Source organism: Olea europaea, unplaced genomic scaffold (genome assembly GCF_002742605.1).
Source record: "Olea europaea var. sylvestris unplaced genomic scaffold, O_europaea_v1 scaffold337, whole genome shotgun sequence".
NCBI classification, from domain to species: domain Eukaryota; kingdom Viridiplantae; phylum Streptophyta; class Magnoliopsida; order Lamiales; family Oleaceae; genus Olea; species Olea europaea.
The window spans coordinates 420,478-445,402 of record NW_019252694.1 but is presented as its reverse complement, the minus strand read 5'-3'; the positions used below and the strand labels follow the sequence as shown (position 1 = coordinate 445,402).

Genomic DNA, 24,925 nt, shown 5'->3' with positions numbered 1-24,925 from the left:
CGCCTTGGCCCATATTGAGTCCCTGAAACGGGAGGTCTACGAATCTCAATGCGAGGTGGCCTCCTTGACAAAGAAAGTGGAGATCTCCAACCAGCATCAGAAAGTTACTGCCGAGGCCCTCGAGAAAGCAAATCAAGACTTGGCCGGAGCTACAGAAGCCAATAGGTTTCTGGAGAGTCAGATGAAGTGGTATACTGATGACTCCGCCATCGCGAGGCAGGAGCTTTCCGAAGCTCGAGGAAAGGCAGTCGAGGAATATGTTGCCCATTTTCATGAAACTGCTGAGTACAAGAGCTTCGCTGAGTACTGGAGATGGTATGGGTACGCTGGGGTCATCGAAAGAGTAGAGGAACTCTTCCCTGAAGCTGATTCTTCTAGGTTAAGGAAAGAATTCCTAGGTGAAGTCCTGCAGACCCCTGCAGGTGAGGTGGAAAGGGGTACTGCAGCTGAAGCTGAAGAGGAGGCTGGCGATAAGCCTGAAGGGAGTGAGGTACCTCCAACAAACGAAGCTCCAGCCACTGCAGCCCCTTAGCATTTTCTTTTTCTCTTTTTAAATTTCCAATGTAATGGCCTGAGGCCCACCATTTGTACCATTTTGAACATGAATGAATTTCTTTGCTTTCTTAGCTTCTTCCGTGTGTAGAATTTATGACAATTATGCAACGTATAATAAGACCACATCCTTGCCATCCATGTCTTCGTAATTAATAACTTGCCGTGGCACCCTTAATGAATTAACGAGGCTTCCATCACTGGCTATTCGACTTCGACATTCAGCTATGTCGAATGGAGGCATATGGCGTGAGCCTTAGGAGCGAGCGATGAGGCTTTTCAGTCTCTCTACTCCGAGGCTCCTGCGTTTCGACGCATGGTGAATGGTGCATCCATGCAGTGGCCTCCCCATTTCGACGTTTAGCATCGTCGAATGGAGGCATGTGGCGTGCGCCTCTGGTGCGATCGAGGAGACTGTTCAGTCCCTCTACTCTGAGGCGCCCACGCTTCAACCCATTGCGGATTAACAAGATGTTTGATACAAAGTTTTATTGATGTTTAAAAAGAGAAGTCTGGGTAGAGAGCTTCCAGGACTACATTTTACTGGTAGTAAATCAGCAAGTGTTCGATGTTCCATGGACGAGGTTGTACCTTGCCATCCATGTCTTCAATGCGGTGTGTCCCAGGTCGGATTTCTTCTTTGACTTTGTATGGCCCTTCCCAGTTTGGTCCCAGGGTCCCCTCGTTGGGCTCCTTCGATAAAAAGACCCTTCGTAGAACGAGCTCGTTGATCCTAAATGATTTCTTCCGCAATTTGGAGTTGTAGTACTTGGCCATTTTTCTTTGGTAAATGACAAGCTTTGCTTGTGAGGCGTCCCTTTTTTCATCAATGAAGTCTAGGTCCCCTCTCTGGAGTGCATCGTTTAACACCTCGCTGAAATGAAGACGACGTGGTGATGGTATCCCCACTTCGACAGGAATCATGGCTTCTGTGCCGTATGTCATGGAGAAGGGGGTTTCTCCCGTCGGCGTCTTGGTAGTGGTTCTGATTGCCCATAAGACATGTGGGAGTTTATCTACCCACGCTCCTTTTGAGGCATCCAGTTTTCTTTTTAGGACATGCTTGATCGTTTTGTTAACGACTTCCACCTGTCCATTGGCCTGGGGGTGATGAGGGGAGGAGAAGTGTTTCTTTATACCCAGTTCATCACACATGTCCCGTACCTTCTTGTTGTCGAACTGTCGCCCATTGTCGAAGACGATGGAATGAGGAATGCCGAACCTGCAGATGATGTTCTTCCACAGAAATTTGGAGGTGTTCGTTTCCGTTATCTTTGCAAGTGGTTCGGCTTCTACCCACTTCGTGAAGTAGTCTATCGCTATTATAACGAAGCTGACCCCTCTTCTACCTTTAGGTAGGGGACCTATGAGGTCCACGCCCCATTTCGAAAATGGCCATGGGCTGGAGACCACAGTCAGCTCTTGGGATGGTTGCCTTTGTATGGGGGAGAAGCGTTGGCATTTGTCGCATTTCCTAGCGAACTGGATTGCGTCCTTTTTGAGGGTCGGCCAGTAGTAGCCTTGTCTCAGCACCTTTTGTGCCAGCGTCAAGCTTCCTGAGTGATTCCCGCATATACCTTCGTGGATCTCTCTCAATATGTAATCTGCTTCTTCCCCACCAACGCAACGAAGGAGTGGCTGTGAGAAGCCTCTCTTGAAGAGCACGTCATCTGCGAGTACGAAGTGGGCAGACTTCCTTCTCAGCTTGTAGCCTCCTCCTTGTTAGGTGGGAGGACCTGGTCTTGTAAGAAAACAATGATTGGCTGCATCCAGGTCGGAGTTCCTTCGACCCACATGACATCTGGGGGTTAAGTTGATGGTTTTCCGAGGTTCTCTATCGGAACAAATGCTAGCAGTTCAGAGTCTCTGCTGCTGGCTAGCTTTGATAGTGCATCGGCGTGAAAATTCTCCTCGCGTGGGATTTGTGTTATTTCGACCCTGTCGAACAATCCCAGTAGACTCCTTACCAGTTTTAGGTAGAAAACCATACCTTTTTCCTTTGCCACGAAGTCGCCCTTGACCTGGCTTACAATAAGCTGGGAATCACTACTCACGTGGAGCCTCTGAGCTTGCATCTCTCTTGCCAACCTTAGGCCAGCAATGAGGGCCTCATATTCTGCAGCATTGTTCATTGCCTTGAACCCAAACCTCACTACCGAGGCCAATCTGTGACCTTTCGGACTGGTCAAAACAACTCTTGCCCCTGATCCCGAGTCCCTGGCCGATCCATCGACAAACAAATTCCATGTTGGAGGGTCGGCATTTTCCATTTCCTAACCCCAAATGCGCATTTTTGGGAGTTCAGCCTCATCCCATATCTTCGCAGGATCTGGAATGCTGAGTCGAGGTGAGTCACGTGGTCTTCTGCCTTGAGGGTTTTCACTAACATGTCATCTACGTAAACTTCCATCGTCTTTCCCAGGAGTTCAGAGAACATCTTATTGATGAGCCTCTGGTACGTTGCCCCGGCGTTCTTCAAGCCGAAGGGCATCATCTTGTAGCAGTAAAGGCCTCTGTCTGTAATAAACGACGTGATTTCCTCGTCGCCTGGGAACATGGGGATCTGATTATAACCTGAGTAGGCGTCCATGAAACTTAGGAGTTCATGCCCTGCTGTCGTAACAATCAGTTGATCGATTCTGGGAAGGGGGAAGCTATCTTTGGGGCATGCATGGTTGAGATCGAAAAAGTCTACGCATACCCTCCACTTACCGTTGTGTTTCTTTACGAGCACCGGATTGGATACCCACTTTGGATACCTCGCCTCCCTAATGAAACCGTTGTCAATCAGTTTTTTCACTTCCAGCTTTAGGGCCTCATACCTCTCTGGATTGAGAGATCGTCTTTTCTGTCTATGCGGGGCAGCTTCGGGATCAATTCCCAGGTGGTGGCAGCTGACTTTAGGGTCAATGCCTACCATATCCCCGTGTCTCCAAGCAAAGACGTCCACATTCCTGATGAGGAAAGTTTTCATGATGTCTTTCAGGTGGGTCGGAAGATCTCTTCCTACCCTTAGTACTTTTGTGGGGTCTCACAGGTCCACAGCAAATTCTTCTAATTCTTCTACCGGGGCTGACCGATGTTCGTTGTGAGAGACGCGAGGGTCGATTTCATCAATCAACGTCATCTCCCTATCATTTTCCCTTGGAGCGTCGACCATCTCCACATCGAGGTCTATACCTCGGGATCGATCATCGTCTTGGGCCTCTGCAAGGACGTCCATCATGATCACATCAGTGATTACGTGGACGTCTCGGGGCTCTGCCTTTCTAATCGAATTCAAGTAACATTCCCTGGAGCCCCGTTGGTCTCCTCTTACCGTGGCTATACCATTGTCGGTCGGAAACTTCATGCAGAGGTGATGTATGGAGGTGACTGCTTCCAGTTCTTTCAAGGCAGGTCGTCCCAAAACTCTGTGGTAGGCTGAACGGTTATCTACTATGAGAAATTCCATGAATTTCAGGGATGTTTGAGGTGCTTCTCCCATCTCCACTGCTAGGGTTATCTTCCCTCTTGGGGTGATGCTATCGCCTGTGAATTCGTACGGTGGGTCACTGGTTGGCGTGAGCTTGTGATCCAAAATCATTTTGTCAAAAGTAGGGCCGAACAGGATGTTCACTGAGCTGCCGTTGTCTACCAATATCCTCTTTAGCTCGTTGCGGGCGACAACGGATCTCACAACGAGTGCATCGCAATGGGGGTAGTGGACCCCTTCAGTGTCACTCTGTGTGAAGGAGATGGGGGGAGCCTGGGAGTCCCTGGAAGTGCTTCCCACAATATAGCTTGTCAATGGGAGTCGTTTAGCCTCTCGGACGTAGTTCCTCTGTGAATTGCGTGATTCACCTCCTACATAGGGGCCTCCAAAAATTGTGTCAATTTCATGGATAGGGGCCTCGTCTCGTGCCATATTGCCTCTGTTTCTCCGATGATCATAGGATTTCCTCTCGTCGTGAGTTCGCCTTACACGGGGCGATGTTTCCCTGTGGCGATGCGGTGTCTCCCCTTGCCTTTATTGGTCTTCGCGCCTCGGCATGCGCCTGTCATCTCTATTAGGCGACCTTCTTCCTGAGCCTCGGGGTCCTGTCGCTTGATGGTGAGCGAAGTCCCTGCAATCCTCGGTGTTGTGGGTATAAGTTCGGTGGTAAGTACAATATTGGTTCGCATCTTGTTCATGTCTATGCCTCACCGACGTTCCTCGGCCATGACCTCGTCCTCTTCCTCGACGGGGGGCCTATTGCGTTTCAGGGTGTGCCACATTCTCGTAGGCCAAAGTTGGTACTGCGCTTAATGTCGTTGCTGCTAGTGCCTGTCCAGCGTTTTCATTCCTGGAATGGTTTATTTGGTAGTCCATGAGGTAGGACGTTGGCCCCCTTGTACGTTGTCTTTGTTGTGGGAGCAGGCTTTGACTCGCCCTGTTCCTATGCTCAATCAACTCTTCATTGATTATTTCCCGCCTCATCATTTCCAATAGGGCATCGTACGTGGCGGGGTCCTGATTCTGGACGTCCCTCCAGAACAGCGTACTCATGTTGAGGCCTCCTCTTAGTGCCGACAGGGCCTCTCGATCACTGACCTGGACACAGTACGTCATTTCGTCTGTGAATCGAGATAGGAAGCTCTCCAGGAGCCTGTCTCATGTCTTGCAGACGCTGGATGGGGGCTTCTCTCTCTTTGCTCACTGCGAACCTTTTCAAGAATGTGGCCTTGAAATCTGGCCAGCTCCTGATGCTCCCCGGTTGCAGTCGACTGTACCAAATCTCAGCCGCCCCACTCAGAGTTAAGTGGAATGCCCTACACTTTACTGTAGGAGTGGCGCCCCTCAGGCTCATGTGGGTCTTATAAGCGCTCAGGTGTTTTTCGGGGTCGCCTCTCCCATCGTATTTGGGGATTTTTGGCATCACATAATGGCCTGGGGCTTGTGCATTTCTCAATTCCTTGGAAAAGGGTAAATTATCATCGTCATCATCCAAGTCGCATGACCTCTGCTGCTCATCAGAGTCGTTACCGTCAGTATCATGACGAGGCGTTGGCCTTGATGGTCCTGCTGTGTCTTTAGCCTCCTCATCCTTCCGATTTTCGATGCTAGGGGATCTCCGGGGGGCATTTCTTTGCCTTTCCTCCGGAGCGTGATACGTAGGAGGTGGGGGTTGTTGCCTACTTGTAGGCTCTTGGTGATGTCTCGGCCTTGAGCCTGTAGGGCTAATCCTGTCAAAGACGCTCTGCGTCCTTTGGGGTCCCCTCTCTGCCTCGAACGGAGGTGGGATGCCACCCTCCGTGTTATAGGGGACCCCTTCGCACCTGCCTGGATCATAGTTGGATGAGGCATCCTACTCCACATCCCTCTCACCGAGGTTGTCCCCTCTGTCGTGCACATGTGCTGCCGCCCTTTGACTTTCCGCCTCGTCTTCTTCGTCGTATTGATGCGGAGGTGCGTACGGAGGGATGGGGTGGTTTCCTTGGCCCTGCATTCTTGCTAACATTTCCTACATGGCAAGGTTCTGATTGGTAATATCCCTCATGTTGTTTGCCATGGCAGCCACCTCTCTAGACAGTTGGGGCGCCAACCTTGCTCCACCACGTCGGTGGTGATGGTGAGGTCGACGACGGCCTCCTCCCGATGTTGCTGGGGAGGGCCTCTGCATTATTCCCCCTTGTCCTCCTTGGGTGTGTATCTTCGTCAGAGCTCATTGTTAGAACCCTGAAACTGTAATTCTTAGGACGTCCTCTTGCTCTCTTTCAAGAGCAAATCCTTTTTCAAAGGGGTATGTCCCAGCCCTTGGAAGTAGGCTTTTCTCCACACGGTGATTCGTGGTTTTGATAGGAAAGTCTTCCTACAGATGGCGCCAATCTGTTGATCTCGTTTCCGGTTAGGGCCACGTGGACAACAGATACCCGTCCCACGTTCGCACAGGTTGGCGAATGTCCAACACGCTTGAGATGCCTGAGACACCTTAGGAAGATGAGAAGCGAGCGTGGGAGTAGCTCAAAGACGCGGGACGGACACATTTCGGGATCCGGCAACGATTAGTCTAAGCGATTGTAGATTAATTAACAATCGAGTCTTGGTGATTTAGTGTGTAAATGCAAGAAAGGCAGCTGTATTGTTGAAAGTAAAGTGTATATTAGAGTTCTAATATCTCCATCCCCTTGTATGAGTGTGTGAGAGCTTATTTATAGTGTTACAACCATTATCCTAGCCGTTAGGGTCATTACACGTGGCCTCATCCTATTTTTCTATACATCTTGACAATGGCCCATTTAATACCTAGCGTGTTAGCTTTAATTAGTTGTCAGGTGCGTCGCCATCACATGACATTGACAAGACCCCTAAAGCCTAGAATGGGTGTCACATCAATCACCTTGGTAAGATACTTATGATTGAGATCTCCTCGAATTATGGCAAGGTGATCCAAGCCTCTGCGCGTGGTCCTCGTGTGGGGACTTTGGTAGGCACAGGGGTGGTCCGCTTCGGATGGTGAGGGCTTCGTCATGGGACATCGGAAATAAGCTTCGGACATCAGCCTCGGACTACGTTTTTCACCCACTTCGGACGTATTGACGAGTGCGAATTCAGTAATCAAATAGTGTGCTTCGACCTAGGATATGAGGCTGATGCGATAGTGCCACGTGGATGGATGGAACGGGGACCACTGGGTCAGTGGGGTCCGCGTTTGCGACGCCTTGTAACAGTTCGCATTTTGCTTAATACAAGTGACTTTCCATCCTAGATATTTTCAGATTAGTTAACTTGGTAAATTTAAGGATAGAATAATTAAAAATTGTCTTTTCTTAATTTGATCTATTCAAGAATTTCTTTGACTACAATATATGATATACAAATCTTCTTACAGTGCTTAATGTCCACTGTTTGAGTAAAATTTAATTCTAATATTTTTATTCACGTTTGCTTTCTCAATTGATAGAAAAATACGATTCATCAATTGATAGTTCAACTTTTGCTTTCCCAGTTTGACTACTTTTTCATTTTTCAATGAATTTTGTTGCAAAGTTGAAGTTAACGTGCATCATTTATTGTCCCAAGACTTCACGTACATCATTTATTATTCCAAAGAGCTCATTCTCCATAATTTTTTCTCCAAATCTCACACCGACTATAGGAAAGTTGTCCATTTTTTGGCCATCACCGAGATAACTCTGGTTGCATAACGAGTAGGACATCGACAACGTGATTTTTATACGTGAGTTGTATGTGATTTCGACCTAAAAAGAAGGTGAACTATACGTGAAGATACTTGATTGATCGTTTTATTCTCGTTTTATCAGTCCCAGTTTGTTTTGATGTTTTTTCATATAAATCTTGTGGATTATTTTTTATTTATTTGAATTGAATTTTTCTGTGAGCGGCCTACATTTTCTGTGGTAAAGCAAAGGCTCTCTGATTTTTCACATGCTCGTACTCTTTCTTTACTCAATAACTGTGTGAAACAGAGAAAAAAACAAAAAAGTGGGTGGGCCATTTATTCTCCCTTATTCTCTCTCTTCAGCAACATGGCCTCATAAGCAAAATTAAAATGGTGTAAAAGTTGCTGTGGGGGTGTTTGTTTTCCATTTTCATGATAAAAATATATTTTAAAATAGTTGATTGATGAAAATGTGTGATTAAAACATAATGAAAAGTTTTAGTTTTGCGTGTAATATTATTGGAGGAATTTTGTGAATAGTGACGCCAAAATAAGTATAATGATGGTTTGTAAATTCGTGCCGAAAATTGGACAGAGTGACGGCAAAGAAAACACAAAAAAGAAGAAGAAGAAAGTAGGGACAAAGTCGAGGCAATAGTTGGATTCTTTGTCCTTAAGTCGAATTTGCCCCGCAACGGTGCCTACAGATTTCGGCAATCGACTCCCAAGATACAACGGCTACACTTGTGTTTGTAGCACTCCAAAACACAAGTACAATGAACCAAATTTAGGTTTATGTACTCCAATGATGAAATGAAGGAAAATCAAAATAAATGAAATGATTTTGATTTTGGATAGAAGAGAGAATGAGAGATGTTTTGCATATCAAAATTGTGAGGAATAGGACACCCAAAGGGTCCTTTTATAGACCATGAAAGGGTGTGGACGAAATGGTTGAGGCCAAACCATGCACCCTTTCCAAACAATGCACTTTTATGAAAAGGTGTCTATTCCGGAATTGAATTTGGCCGAAGTCGATACGAAGTCACTTTAATCGATTTTCAATTCTCGATTTATATAACCAATATCCAACAAATATTATTTTATTGAGTAATATTTGATTGAAAAGAAGAGAAAGAAAAATATATTTTGAGAAAAATGGGTATCAAACAAGGGTTGTCTATAAATGATGTACGTGAAGCTTTTTTCTTTATTAAGCCCTTGTTTGAGCATGTCTGCCCCATTAAATAAGAACAAAAAAAATAAAAATAGCGACCATTAATTTTCAACTTTTTTCAAACATGTCTGCCACATGTCTAAATCATAGCAGACAGTACAGATCAATGTTCACATGGGTTTGATTACTAAATTGTTAATGCAGAAAATGAGTATAAATAAGCCAAACCGTCCCTTCCAAAAGCAATTAAAACCAAAGAGTTAACCTCAGCCGTCGATAGAAACAAATGGTTCAGATTTCTTTTCAACAAACACAACTCGAGTGAAGGTTAGACAACCAGTTAAGGACTGCCATGTGGCCATCAACATCCAACTAGGTTGTAGATTGAAGAAAGACCACTTTGTCCTCCATAAGTTGTGTTTTTTAGAAACACGATATTTACAATTAGGTAGTGATTGATTCAAGGTATTTTCCATTAAAAATGGAAAATAAATTTCTACTTTTGGCAATTGTAGTTGTTTGATTCCAATTTTTTTTCTTTTTTCTTTGTTTTCCTTGGGAATTGGTATTTTCCTTCCATTCAAGGAATTTCAATCACCATTTTGATGAGAATTGGAATAGAAACAAGTTCTAAGAATCATTATAAAAAAAATATTTTCCTTTAATTGACAATTTTCATGTAAAACAAAGCTAAACGAATATCAAAAGATAGATGGTTTTCTTAATTTTTTTTTTGGGTTAGCAATGGAAACAAATTTTATCTCTAACACCAGTAAATTTTATCCATTTAATTGAAAATTTTCATGTAAAACGAAACCAAACGGACACAAAAAAAACTTTTATTTCAACATTTTTCATGTGAAAAATTATACCAATCAAACACAACAATTTACAATTCTCAGGAAAATAATTTTTAGGCAATTCAATTCATTGGAATTCATTTTCTTTCCACCCAAATTCCATATTTGCAATCAAACAGACACTTATATTATTCTTGTCGACACAATAGGAATCACATCCAGCTTGATCCAATGTCCCTTCTCCATATGCAAATATATTGTCGTCTTCACCCATAAACAAGGGCGGACCCAAGGGGGTCCAGCAGGGTCAAGTGACCCCCCCCCCCCCATTTGGATTTTTTTTATCCTGTTTGGTATCGATTGAAATTTAAATTTTAATCTAAATCAAAGTTAATAATTAATTTTAATAACATCTTTTCATAAAATTGTTTACTTTTTAACTTTTATCAAAATTTATTAAAAATTTGATTTTAATCTTCATCAAACAGGGACAAAATACCATAAATTTGATTTTTTTTTTTCTTTTTTGGTACTCTATTTTTCTCTCCTTCACACATTTACCAAAACCTTAATTCTTCTAATTTTTTAAATTTTTTCTCCACTTACGTCGATTTACTCCACAAGCTTTAGTACTTTAAATGTGTTCTTTTGCTCGATCTATGCCTTTGATGCTTTTACGAAGAATAAAACAGTTTCTTGTCGACATATTAGGAATTTTTTTTTGGCTCGGCTAGGATTCCTTATATTTGTCTCGGCGCTTTTATTTTTGGCTTTCAACGTTTTACTTTCACCCAGCTAACAAACTTCATTTCTTTTTTCAATCTTTGCTTTATTGTGTAATTTTTTTATTTTATGCAGCTTTAGTTAAGGTGTGTTATTTTCTTGCACTTTTTCGTTGGCTTTTCTTATGATAAATTATTCGTATTTAATTATGCATAAACACAACTATATTCCACTAAATTAGGCTTCATTCTGTTAAGTGCTAAGCGTAAAGAGGAATCATAGTTTTCAAAATGACAATCCAAATCATTTTTCCCCCGCAAATGCTATGTATCCACATCTCAACAGCAACCTGCAATCCACTATCAAAAACCCATAGAAGTGTACTCGTTAGCTAGCCAACCATATCCATATCTGGCCTTCAAATTTTGGCTCATATATTAAATTAAATTTTCTATCCGTCAATGTTATGGCTCCTGTGAAAAAAAAAAATATTCTGAGATTGTTCAAATGTTTTTTGTGGTTTGTTTGAAAAGGTGCTAATTTATTTAGTAAATGAAAAGGATCAATTTGATTATTTTTTATTCGATAATGATTTCTTCATGACTTTGTTTTCTTTGGGTATACAAGTAGAGTTCTAAAGTGTTGAGAATGGTGTCATTTATGAAGCAAAAGATAAGTTGTAATAATTCACTCCTCTTCAATCACATTTGTTGATTGAATCAACAGAGATTCATTTTCATCAATTTTTACCTGAATATTTCTTTCTTTATGTGCATATATGAGCCCCATTTTTCAACGATGGTTTGACACCGTTTCAATCATATTTTTCAATAAAATAATGGTACATATAAACTCAAAATTTTTTCTTATTTTTTAATCGCACATTTTCCACCATAACACTTTCAAATGTATTTTTTGAGAAAAAAGGAGCTCAAACAACCCCAATGTTTTGTTTATATGAAAATTGATTATGAAACATTCAATATCAAGTTATGTGCGATATTAAATTCTGTTTTTTTTAATATTTTGACGATTTTGTTCCATGAATTGCTTTTGTTTTCTTTCTTTTTGGGTCCATGTTACTTTCTTTGACTAATCTTAAAGTGTTGCATAAAAAAATATAGCAATGAGTGCTAGAAAGCATATATTTGTGTTTACAATTTCAGAATTTGTGTTTTGTAACCGGAGCCCGATTAACAATCTGATTCCTTGATACACGTGAATACATGGAACAGTGGATGATATAGCTGGGTAAGTGATGGTGTGGCTGAGGGTGAAGAGTCAAAGCTGCGTTCCTTCGTACACATCAATGCACTAATTCGTTCGTAATTGCTGGTATAATTGTACATTGGATGGATATAGCTGGGGAGGCCAAAAAGCGTCGCCTTCGCAAGGTGATAACACTCTTACATTTAAAATGAACAATGTGGTAGATTCATTTCTGGTATTTTTTTTTTGAACTGTTTGAATGAGAAAACATTTTTTTTTTTTTTTTTGATAACCCAGGTGTCCCAGCTTAACCGGATTAAATCCTGGACCTCTAGCCCCCGGCCCCTCAGTAACTAGTGGAGGTAAATCGCAGGTTGTGCCCTTGTTGGTTCCCAGGTTCCCACATGGCTTTTACTCCTTCCCCAAAGGGACCCTCCTCCATGGTTATTACATCATCAAACTGCTCCAACCCTTCCTCTGGTTATTACATCACTTGGCTGCTCCAACCAGGAATCGAACTCCTCACACTTGGTTCCAGAGCCCCCCAATGTGATTATTCTGCCAACTTGGATGTGCCCTGGGGGGCGTTTGAATGAGAAAACTTGCTAATACATTCGGTGTACCTTCCGTTGCTATTATTGAAACTTAAATACCAATTTTTTTTAGGCATGTGAATGTTGCACCATGTCACTTGATTGATGAAGCAAAAACTTTACTTTCAGCCAGGGGCGGACGCAGAAATTTTTGGTTAGGAGGCACAATCAAAATTTGTATAAATTGAATATTTTATTATTAATTTTTAAATGATTTATACTTGTTTCGAAAAAATGCATATTCACATTTAAAAAATATTTTTTTCATTAATATTTTGCTCATAATTTTCATTCATTTGATTTCGAACAATTATTTTATTAATATTTTGTTCATCACAAGAAAATTCATATTTATGCTTAAAAAAATTATACTGTATTTAATACTTTAATCAATTTAAGTGACCGAAAAGAAAAATATATAACTAATATTCAATCAAATAAATAAAATTCGTTAAATTGGATATAATCAATTCAAACACATTCTATGTACACAAATAAAATAGGAGATAATGCAAATTTAGATTCTAATTAATTGAAAACTTGATTGAAAAGTAAAAATTTGTAGTAGATGTGATAATTTGTAGGAAAAATTTAAAAAATTAGAAGAATTAAGGTTTTGGTAAATGGTGTGAAGGAGAGTAAAATGGAGTACCAACAAAGAAAAAAATTCAAATTTATTGTGATTTTGTTCCTGTTTGGTGAAGATTAAAATCAATTTTTTAGTAAATTTTGATAAAAGTTAACAATGTCATGAAAAGATGTTATTAAAATTAATTATTAACTTTGATTTAGATTAAAATTTAGACTCTAATCGATAACAGACGGGACCAATAAAAAAAATAAAAAATAAAAACCAAATTTGGTTGGGGGGGTCACTTGACCCTGCTGGACCCCCTTGGGTCCGCCCCTGCTTTCAGCTACTCTGATACAGGAGCTAAGCTAACTGAATCAACAACTGCGATGATAGTGGTGCTATATTCAATCTCTCTTTAAAGAGTTGAACAAATTTCAGCCTTTTCAAATCACAAAGCTCTCACTTTTTTAATCTCCTATGTTTCTCTCTTAATCTTAAGCATTAAACAGTAATACATTATTCATTCTTTTTGTATCAATGTTTTAAAAGCCTTGAAAAATTTGTGTTTTTTTCACCCTTCTCCGGCTGCCGTTAACTGTCTTGATTCAAGAATTTTGAGCGAATTTATAAATTATTATCGTAAGATTTGTATGCCATTGAATCTCAATTTTCTAAGTTGATTAGCAAAAAATGCAAAATAAGAGTTGCACACACTGGTGGTAGCTACATTTAGGTGGTGCCAATTGTAGACAGTAATTAAAGATAAAAGTACAGATGATAAAAATACTGATGGTGTGATGCAACTAGATGCCGTCCTGGTGATTATGTGAAGGACTAGAGTACTGATAATTGTGGATGAAATTCAAGTAGTCGTATGAGGGAGATAGAAGTTTTACTGGTGACTCTGGTGGTAATAATTTATCGATTTTAGGTGGCGTTAACAATTTCGGTCGCAACTGGATGAATAATTATTGTAATCACGTGCAATATTTGTATTCATAGAACATTTATTTTCATATTTGCTTGTACATTGTTATGTTAATTTGACACCTTTATTGTTTTGTATTTTTTGTTTTTGTTTTCATATATACAGCAATTGTGAGAGTAACTGTAATTTGTTCGTCTCTATTTTTTTCACAGGCAATTGATAAAAAATTCCTGAGCTTTTTCAACAATGATGATCTAAGGAAAATTTGGGGTGATTTTTTCTGAATAGATATCTTCCTCTGTTCATACACAGGTGATAATACTTCATCTTGATTCCTTTCCAACTTTCGAACATCAAACATATATTATGACTGTAATGGTTGTTGGGCTTTTTTCTCTTAAACATTCGATTGCATTGTGTCTTACCACTTTTTCATAATCACGAGCTTGTATTGCAATGTTTGAAATCACACCACATGGTATCGTAGATTAGTAGATCTACTACTATCAACTGCATAATAAATCAATCATTAAGCTTTTTTTTTTGAAAAAAAATCATCGACGCTTACCTTGGAAATTTATTCTCGCTGCTTCTTCCATGTTACTTTATCTATATCTTATTTGCTTCATAAATTATACTATAGGACTAATAGCTCTAATGTTCAATCTGTTGTTAACGAGGTCTCATTTTGATTTTTGTCTATGAATCCATTTCCATTTAGAGTATTAGACTTTAAAAGAGAGAACAGAAATGAAAGAGAGTGGAGAATCGTGTGTTAGCTTCTCGTTGTCTCATTCATCAACCCGGTTGCTTTCAAGTGCAACAAGCAAAACATATAATAGTTTTTGTCTGAACTTGGACTACCGTTTTGGAAAACTCTTCCTTTACTCTGACTATAGGCATTGATCGTTTGATTACTCGCAAGTGAATGAAATCGTGAACAAGTAATTTAGTAGTGTGATTGATTTAAGGCTAATAATTTCCATAATTGAACAGCAAAATGGAGTTGTAACTAACACTATTAAATCTATTGACTAATTTGAAAGTAACGTAAAAATTTATCAAATTACTGAGACGTATTGATAAGATGTAGAATTCCCTTTTTAATTCATTTTTAATTCAACAATTTAAAATGACAATTTTAAATTGTGTTAAATTGTGCTCTTTGGTTGATTTTCCTATTTTAATTGGAAACCTCTCTCGATAATTATTAAATATATTTCCCTCATGTGGCATTCTTATCTTTCAATGAAAGATGCGAACATGATAAAAGTATTAAACGGGTTTGAATATCTTATAAAAATCATATTAAGTATAGAAGTATATTTCTATCTTCTATTGAACCTCAATGTTTATTATTATGTACTAATGATTTTATTATCTCTCTCAGCGACAACAAAACCCACAAACAAATCAGTTGTTGGATAAATAATTGAAAGGGACTCCAGCTGCTGTTTTATGTGTTTGTATATTCCTTTCTATTATGCCCCACCTGTCCACCAGCTGTGTCTGCTTGAGGGTATGTATACTCGATTTCCCAAACAAACAGCCTCCTTTTTCTGTCTCAAAAGTTGCTGCCAATGTGTGTATATAGTTCAGCCTCACAATTTATTGGGGCATTGCTCCTTGGAACTGCCAACAGGGGCCTGTCTAAGGAACAAGCCCCCAATTTATTTTGTCTCCCAGCCGTCGCCTTCAATATTCCCCAATTTATTTTTGTCTTCCAGCCGTCGCCTTCAATATTTCTATGTGTGCATCTCTTTCTCCTAGGCAACCCTCCTTAATTGTAGTTAGTCCATTTGGGACTTAAATATCCAATATAATGAAGTCCAAACCCATTTATATACTATGTGTCAAAATCCACTTTGATAACAACTTCCACATCTTCCTGTCATATGTAATTGTATTCTGCACAAATGTCCAACAGCGTGTATTTTACTCATCAAATCCAATTAATTGAGCAATCAATTCAAGTTCTTCAATTTTTGAAGTTTAGAATTTGATCCCAAACTTTCCATTGTATGGCCAATTTAATACCCATGCTTTGGATTTTGCCATTTTTTTTTGTAGATTTTGGCTTATTTCATTTAATTCTCTTGTCGTTCATAGAGTTTTGCCTCTTAAACATAAAATACGATAAATGAGGATATTTTTTTGTAAAAAGAACTATCAAATATCACTATTTTTGGCATTGAATTGGTCTCAATCGCAACCTTAAATTCTTCTAATTTGCAACGAGATGCACTTTCTTTTGAAATCAAATGGTAGATATTTCAAATAAAAAAGTATTTGTACCTTTTAGGACAAACTTATGAGCAAAACATATTCCGTTTATTTAACTTCTATTGAATCAAAATATACGTCTCGTTAATTCTTTATATTGAACATGCTAACATTATCTTCAAAACAGTACAACCCGTGCCTTGCATGGGCAAAAAACTTGTAATAATAAATTAATGAATATCGAAAAATTTATATACATTTTAGTTACTTTAATATCTATAATCTGAATTTTCAGCTTTTTTTCTTTCAAAATTTTAATTTTACATTTAAATTAATGTTTTAAAAGGAAATGAATGTAGAAGTTAATTATTGTTAGAATAAATTTTTTTTTAAAAAATAAAAATAAAATAAAAGTCTAATCCATGAGTTAATAATGAATAAATGCATTGTTGACTAAAACTCAACAATGGAAAAAAAAAAAAAAATTGGAGATGAAATGGGAGTTCGAATGTTTCTAATCTGTACTTTTATAGATGGTTTTGAAATAGATTTCGTTTAATCACATTGATGTTTATACACATTTTGATTTACAAAATTTTAATATGTTTGCATTTGTTTAGATTCGCTTTCTATTATACATTTTTACTTTACCATTTTTTAAGCCTACTTTCATCACAAATGTAGGTTTTTGAATATGGAAGATTACTATTTCACTTTTGGGGTTGAAGTGAAAAATTTCGTCCTTCCCCACTTTTAAGTTGCTGCTCCCTATCCCACTATACTCGATAGAATAGGAAATTGTGGTTTCATGTTTAACCCTTAAAGTGGAAAAAGTCAATCCCTAAGTCTACCGTTAGTTCTTATTTAATCGATTTGAGACTTTGTTCTCGTTTTTTCAATAATCTCGTTTGAACGGCATGGATGATAAAATTCTACCTCGAGATGGAGAACATATTCCGTACCTCGTATTTCCCTTCAATATTGTACACTTTTATTTTATTTTCGAATTTTTTGTTTTAAAAGTAAATAATATTAAAATATGGATAAATGAGAATCTTTTAATTCTTGCCTTGCCTCGCCTTTCCTTGTTGTCATCCTTACATAACAAAGTACCTACTAATTCCAAATAGTGATACGATTAACACCAAACTACATTAAGAGCACACAGCCAAAAAAATAAATAAACAAAAAACAAGCAAAACAGAACGCAACCATAATAGGATTGAGACTTTTAAAGAGTTTTATGGATTTAGAATATGTAGATGTATTAATTATACACTTTTTACGACTATAAAAGCTTGACGTTTAAGTAACGAAATATTAAATCAAAACTTTAAAGTTCTTAAAAAATTCACGGGTATTCGAAGTATTAATAACTTCTATTCACTTTTATTGCTCACTAACTTTTACGTAGAAAATTCAAATAAAAAATCGTACAATTGGTTTTTCAATCACTTCTGAGATTTTGAATGACTTTCTTAAAAGTATTTTTTTTTGTAATATTCTACTTCATCTTTTGTTTAACGAACCCTACGAAAATGATTTATTATCAAAAAATTTTTTATTTAAAAAGTATATCACTAATTACTCTCTTTTTAAACATGTTAGTTTTTTGTTTTTCTTCTTCTAACATTCACATTTTTAATTTTTGTTTCTCTCTCTCTATTCTTATTCATTGATTCTTCAATTTTCTTTGAAAAAAAATCAAATGTGAATTAAATACTTATGAGATATTATTAAAGTAGATTGATTTGTAATTAAATTCTTTGAAATTTGTTTATTTTTAGTTTAATAACTTCTAAAGACTAACTTTCTACAAGCTTATGGAATGATAAATATGAATTTTTTGTACTATGCGTTTTTAAAATTTATCTCTGGTTTGTTATATCTTGCGTTTTCATTCATTCTTTTATTTTTTTTGGTTGCATAGTGAGAAATTATTTTATCTTTTATAGATGACTATTGATGCCTTTGTTATGTTTCTTATTTATTTTTGTAATTGAGATTACTAATTTTTTGTAAAATGTATTATCTAATTTCTAAATAATTTTATCGTGGAAGTAATGATGTGAAATAGTATAATAGTGTACTTCAAATATAAACAATTAAATAAAATAAACTATTTGCAATAATTTTTATAGGCATTTCGTATAATTTTTTTTTCTTTTCGATAAAAGTATTTAAAGTCAGTTGAAATTCTATTATAAAATTTATATTGTTTTATGGCTACCAATTTTATCGTGGAAGTAATGATTTGATAGTTCGAATGAAAAATAATGTGTTGTACAATGATAACGAATAGATTTAACTTCCCTTGTCACCGTTTCTCTTTTAATTTGTCGTAGATTTTGCAAAAAATTTACAATTATAGATGCTCTCATATTGTTATTTTCTAAATAACTCTACAGGGTTCAAAATCACTAGTATCCAAGAAAATAATCTGGAATTTCATTAAACTCGTTGAACGTAAAAGGTCGGCCAAAAAGAAAAAAATCCCAATAATGGCAGAAGGCATAGCATATTCCGTTCTTGGAAAGCTTGCGGGATACGCAGTTGATCCAGTTTTGAACCAAATCAAGTGCTTGTTATTCTACAGTAACATGCAGAATTTGCAGGATAAAGTTAAAGATCTTGTATGGATGAGAGATCGAGTGAAGGATAAAGTAAAAGCAGACGATAAAAATGGTAAAATCACTGGGGAAGAAGTTCAATCGTGGTTGGAAAAAGTCAATGTCTTAGAGAATAAAGCGGACGAAGTTTTGAAGGACGTGGATAGTTCTGAAGTGCGGTGTCTGTTCAATGGATGTCAAAATTTGATGTCTCGTTACTTCTTAAGCAGGACAGCCTTAAAGATTATTGTTGAGGCTGATAAGCTTATCAAGGCTATTAAGCTTAAAGTGGAGGACAGATTCTGGAAGCTGAGCTCTAGTCCACCGCCGAACCAATTGCTGAATGTTGGTTTCCATGATGGTTTCGGAACAAGGTTATTAATTAAGAAGAAAATCATTGAAGCTCTAGAGGACAAAGATATAGGCATAATTGGGATCTGTGGCATGCCTGGAGTTGGTAAGACAACAATGGCCAAAGAAATATGTAAAGAAGTTAAGGGTGAATTATTTGAGGAGGTTGCATTTGCAGTTGTATCTAATAATCCAGACATTACCAATATTCAGGATCAACTTGCTGAAGCACTTGGTCTAACAATTGAAGAAAGGACAACTGAAGTTAGAGCTGGAGCACTTTATGGAAGACTTGAACGTAACGTTGGCAAGAGGATTCTTATAATATTAGACGATGTGTGGGAAGAAATTGATTTGGGAACTATAGGAATTCCATCTCCACACGATTGCGAAGGGTTGAAAATTATGTTTACAACGCGAAATGAAAAAACGTGTTGTCAAATGGAATCCGAAAGGAAATTCAAAATCGAAGTTTTGGACGAAGTAGAAGGATGGCAACTTTTCAAGGATGCGGCTGGGATTTCTGATGATAAAACCGATTCCGAAATCGTAACCTTAGCCAAAAAAGTTGCAGATGAATGTGGACGTCTACCTCTTGCACTTGTGGTTGTTGGCAAAGCATTGAAAAGCGACAAAGCTGCATATAAATGGAGAGATGCACTTCGACAGCTACAGTCTTGTGCTACATGTCTTGATGGAATGGAAAAAATCGTGTACAAGAGTATAAGATTGAGCTATGACCATTTGGCAAGTAATGAAGAGCGGAAGTTGCTTTTACTGTGTTCTCTATTTGCTGAAGATGAAAGTATTCCGATTGAAAATTTGGTTAGATATGCAAAGGGGCTAGGTTTGTTTAAAATCGAGACACTCCACGAAACTCAAGATCGAGCAAAGACAATTATCGATAATCTCAAAAGTTGTAATTTGTTGCAACCAGGCGACGTGGATGACGAGGTGAAATTGCATGATGTTATCAGAGATTTTTGCTTACAAATGTCGACAACTGATGGCAAATACCTAGTGAAACATGCTGGTTTGACAGAGTGGCCAGAACATGATGCTGATGAATTGTACAGTGCCATCTCAATTACAATTGATAAGCTGCGTCAGCTTCCCAGCGGGTTGAAATATCAAAATGTTAAGTTGTTACGGGTGATAAGTCGCGAGATGGAAGAATATATCATTTCCGAAGGTTTTTTCGAAGATATGAAAGAACTCAGAGTTCTTGAATTGAAAGGGATGAACATTCAAATTCCATCATCCATCCAATTGTTGATGGGTCTTCATGTTGGGAATCTACTTATACATGCACAGCGGAAAATTAAATTATTTCGATTCCCATCCAATAGATCTCATTGTGTTTGGTTAGGAATTGTGATAAGATTGTATCTTTTGTCAGATCTGCAATCCTTTTACTTTTCTTTTCGTTCCACAACTTTGATTCGCCACCACAGCTGTCCAATTGTCCAGCCTCCAACGGTGACCCACACAGAGAATATGATTGCAGCCTATAGGGTTTTCTCTTGTGCTAGCAAGAATAATGAAAACCTTAATGGACCTCAAACCCTAGTTATGTATTTATATAAACCCAAACAGGTTCGGCCCGATCCGGTCCAATAATTAATTAATCCAATTAATTAAACCCGGTCCGTGAATTAATTAATCCAATTAATTAATTCAAAAATATAAATAACAAATCCAATTAATTAATTTATCCAACGATTGTTAAATTAACCAATTGGCAATTTGCAATCTTCCAATTCTCTTTTGTGTGTGACCCATTAGGTTGCCGACCACGATGCCTAACGAAGTGAAATATTATTTTGATCTAATCAAAATTGATAAATTAAAACACCCTTTTAATTTATCGTCAATTTAAATTGATAAATTAAAACACCCTTTTAATTTATCGTCAATTCACATTCGCCGTCCCTGATTGACATCTAGCAATGTGTCAGGGCAATACATGTGACGGGAAATGTCACGTGGTATGACAAAACCAAATTCGTTCGTTTACCGTGAAACTATAATCCCTTCGTCAATATGATCCGATCAATTACGAGATATGGAGTTGTGTCAATCTCGATCATCGATCATGTCTTTCACTCCACTATTAAGTCAATATAAATCGAAAATTCCTTTTCGACTTCTGAGTACACCTCGGCCAAGGATTTGATCATTGACTTAATTGGATGAAACGCAGATCATAATCTCCTACTATCTAAGAGTGACGAATCCTTTAATGATCAATCACAACCTTCATACGATTCTTGACGTACCCGAACGATGTCGTATTAGCGGCCCTTTTCAGAGCAACATCCAACACCGCCAAAGTATGACTGTCCTCATATAAGGTACCATGACGACCTCAAGTCAAAGGACCAATTTCACTACCGAACGTTAGAGATTAACCATCGACACTCAGATAGTTATCCATGTGGAATCTCTCGACGGGTCTCCAATGTTTTGTTCTATAACAAACATCCACGTGTTCATTTAAGTGTCACCACACTTTAACTTGTGAGATCAGCTACTTACTTCACAAGTAAGAAATGCCACACGTGATGGTCTATCCGTAATAACGATATCCGTATCTCGTTATTACTTACGACCACGGATGATTTAAGATTCAATCAGATGTAATTTGTATCTCACAATCACAACTCCTTGTGATTAACAAATTACAAATATTTGAATCTACGGACTCTATTATTTATTTAATTATCTATTAATTAAATAATAGATCTGCCATTTAATTGCATTAATTATATATAAAAGTATTTATGTCCAAAATTGATTGGACCTAGGGCATAATACTTACACTTCAAACTCTTTGCTTAATTGAATGTAGAATACATTCTCAATTATCAATGATTGGGAGTCTAAAGAAGTTGGAAATTCTCTCTTTCTATCATTCTTTTGGTGATTATTCTCCCATTGAATTCACGAATCTTTGCAACCTAAGGTCACTTGATTTGAGGTTCCGTGAGTTATCCGGTCCACTTCTTCTTGGTGTTTTGTCGGGTATGAAGAAACTAGAAGAGCTGTACTTGAAATGTTTCAATGCAATAAAAGGTGAAGATGCCAAGATATTTAAGAATCTTGTGTGTGAGTTAGAAGGAAATGGTTTCATTAACTTGAAAACACTGATTCTATCACATGGAGATTTCGAGTATCTTATTGATGCCACCAACACTATTCCAGGTGGCACATTCGGTAAATTAGAGTTTCTTGAATTGAATAAATTACCCAAGTTAAGAGAGATATGCAATGGAAATATTCCAAGGGTTGTCATCGAACCGTCATGGTTTTGTAACCTTCTGACAGTCAATATCTTCGATTGTGAATCAATTACAAGCTTGTTTCAGGAGTCAGTTGCAAAATGCTTGGTAAATCTCCAAAGTCTAACTATATCGTCATGTCAGATGTTAGAAGTTGTTTCAACGGATGCACGAGAAAATGAAGTTATCAAAACTTGTGAAATGCTTGTGTTTCCAAAACTGAAAATTGTCGACCTAAAATCATTGAGTAGATTTAAGAGCTTCACATCTCAATCAAATAGCGATGTTAGTCATGCATTGTTCAACCAGGTATGATATTCAACCTTCATTTTATGTGTATCCAAGAGGCATTATTTGTTCTAAAGAGTGTTTAGTTTGTTCGTATCAAATGATTCAAATTTGAAGAATAAGGCAAATTTTGGAAATCACATATACTCGAAAATGTGAAAATGTGTTCGAAATAAACAAATCATAAACACTGAAGCAAAAAAATTAGAGTAGTCATTTAGTACTAATCAATGAAATTTTATGATTACAAATATTATTAATCAGAGTGAGCCCTCTATCAAAACCTATTGGTTTAGATAAAAAGTACATGTCCATGTTTGATAGAGATGAAACTCAAAATTTTAGTAGATTTTGATAAAAGTTAATAGAATTTGTGATTAAAATTAATTATTGACTTTGACTTAAATTTAATAAGAGTTTTTAGCGATACGAAACATGGGCATATTTTGAGTGAAGTTTGAAAAAGTTAATGAAACGTGTAATTGATGAGTGTGATTCTCGTGGAATATGTTATTAAAATTAATTAATGAATTTGACTTCTTTTTTAGTTGAGCCAAACATGGGCTAATTTCAGGAGAAACAATAAGGTTGTAGCACCTCATGCACAAAATTTACTTATGGATTGTGTTTTATTTTAAGTTAATAATTATAGCTTTTCATGATTCCAATCCACGTATAAATTAGTAAAATGTTTTGTAGAAATGTGGTCTTAATCAAGAGTTGAGAAAATAATAAATAAACTTAGAAATAAAAAGACTAATGTAAAATTTGGAGGCAAACTTTCGAGATTAAATTTTGTAATAAAGAAGGGAGAACTTCAGTCAATTTAAATTTATTTGTGTTGGGCTAAATTTGGGATTCAAAAATTGGGATTAAGGAATTCTAATTAATATGTCTTAAGGAAAACCGTTGCCCAATAATTGATGAGTAAACAAATTAGGCCCTTATAAAAATAAGTGAGATTTTTACTAAATTAGCCCAATAGTAAATACAGATCTGGCTAGTTTTTTATCCTTCGAATTAGTGAGATTTTTCTTTGGTTGTTATGTAAACATGAATTACTTTAGGATAATTTTCTTGAAAGCCGTTTTTGTCGACTTCAGTATCAGCTCAAATATGTTTTTTCCTTTTATGAAAAAATTGATTTTGGGGCTGAACCGTAGTAGGTTTTACATGGTGCACTTTTGACTTTTATGAAAAAATTGATTTTGGGGCTCAAATATGAATGAAATTGTAGCTGGCACTTATTTGCTGAACCGAAGTTGACTAAAAATTATGAATCAAATAAGGACATATCTCAACGTGTGACCGACCTGGTAATCTCATACTAAAAATAATACAAATTAGCCCAATAGTAGCAGCAGATATGTTGACTCCTTATGTGTAGTATTGATCCATAAAAATATGTAATTATCATTCAATTCCATAAAAATATTATTTATACAATTTCTATGATGGTCGGTTATCTGATTTAGTCAACAGCACAATTAATGTGTCTTGTATTACAAATGAGTAGATGGATTCAGTTTCATTTATACAGATAGCATAATGGATAAATTTTGGCTGAGTACGATTAATTGAACTTCGCAGGTCAACTTTCCTAACATGGAGTGGTTTAGAGTTGATGACTTGGGTTGTATAGTAACGCTACTAGGCAAGGAAATGCAAGTACAATCTCTGCATAAACTAGCACTCATAGCAGTGTTCGGTTGTTCTAAATTGCTGGCCATTGCAGAATCTGATTCAATTCAGTTACTGCAAAATCTTGAGAGACTTACGGTGTGGAAATGTAATGCACTTGACGTATTGTTTGACTTTGAGGGTATAAAGGTCACTAATGATGATGAAGAAATTGATATGCTTGGTCGATTGATAAAGTTGTGGCTGAAGGCACTACCAAAATTGGTGCATATTACAAGGATGGTTCCAAAAAAAATTTGTGTCTTCCAAAATTTGACGACTCTTAATGTTGCAAATTGTAATAGCTTAAAATGATTATTTTCACCTTCTATGGTCATCTCACTTGCGGCCTTAGAAGATTTATCAATTACTTGTTGCGAAGCATTAGAAGAAATCATTGGAAGAGAAGAAGAAAAAGAAGGAGAAGAAAACAATTCAGAGACGAGAAACATTGTCATGGATGCAAGCACTCCATCAAACCTCCATCACTTCACACAAGTTGTTTCAATGGATGCAAAACGAAATGAAGTCATCGATATGCTTGAGTTCCCAAAACTAGAGAGCCTCGTGCTTTACGATTTAATCAGTTTTAAGAGCTTTAGATCTGAATCAAACGATGATGGCATTCTTCGAATGTTGTTCAACCAGGTATGTATCTTTCCTTTCCTCCTTGTGCGTCTGGCCATATTTGTTTCCATGTACATGTATGCAAATCGAAGAATCAAACAAATTATAACAACTTCTCCAATTCGTTTATAAAGAATAACTTATTAATATTTGAACTAAAATATTAGA

The 24,925-nt window shown here is 37.3% G+C and overlaps 2 protein-coding genes across 2 annotated transcripts; one reads left to right on the top strand and one right to left on the bottom strand.

Annotated features, from left to right (window-relative positions):
- Window positions 1–773: 773 nt before the first annotated feature.
- Window positions 774–3,526, bottom strand: LOC111386008. The gene is made up of 4 exons (XM_023010437.1): window positions 2,909–3,526; window positions 2,543–2,825; window positions 1,144–2,222; window positions 774–998 (listed from the first exon to the last, which is right to left on the bottom strand). The coding sequence occupies exons 1-4, from the start codon at window positions 3,524–3,526 to the stop codon at window positions 774–776; spliced, it is 2,205 nt and encodes a 734-aa protein (XP_022866205.1).
- A 3,661-nt stretch (window positions 3,527–7,187) lies between these two features.
- On the top strand, window positions 7,188–24,445 carry LOC111386007 (disease resistance protein RPS2-like). The gene is made up of 5 exons (XM_023010436.1): window positions 7,188–7,263; window positions 10,530–10,540; window positions 18,330–20,002; window positions 21,733–22,471; window positions 24,041–24,445. The coding sequence occupies exons 1-5, from the start codon at window positions 7,188–7,190 to the stop codon at window positions 24,443–24,445; spliced, it is 2,904 nt and encodes a 967-aa protein (XP_022866204.1).
- The last annotated feature ends 480 nt before the right edge of the window (window positions 24,446–24,925 follow it).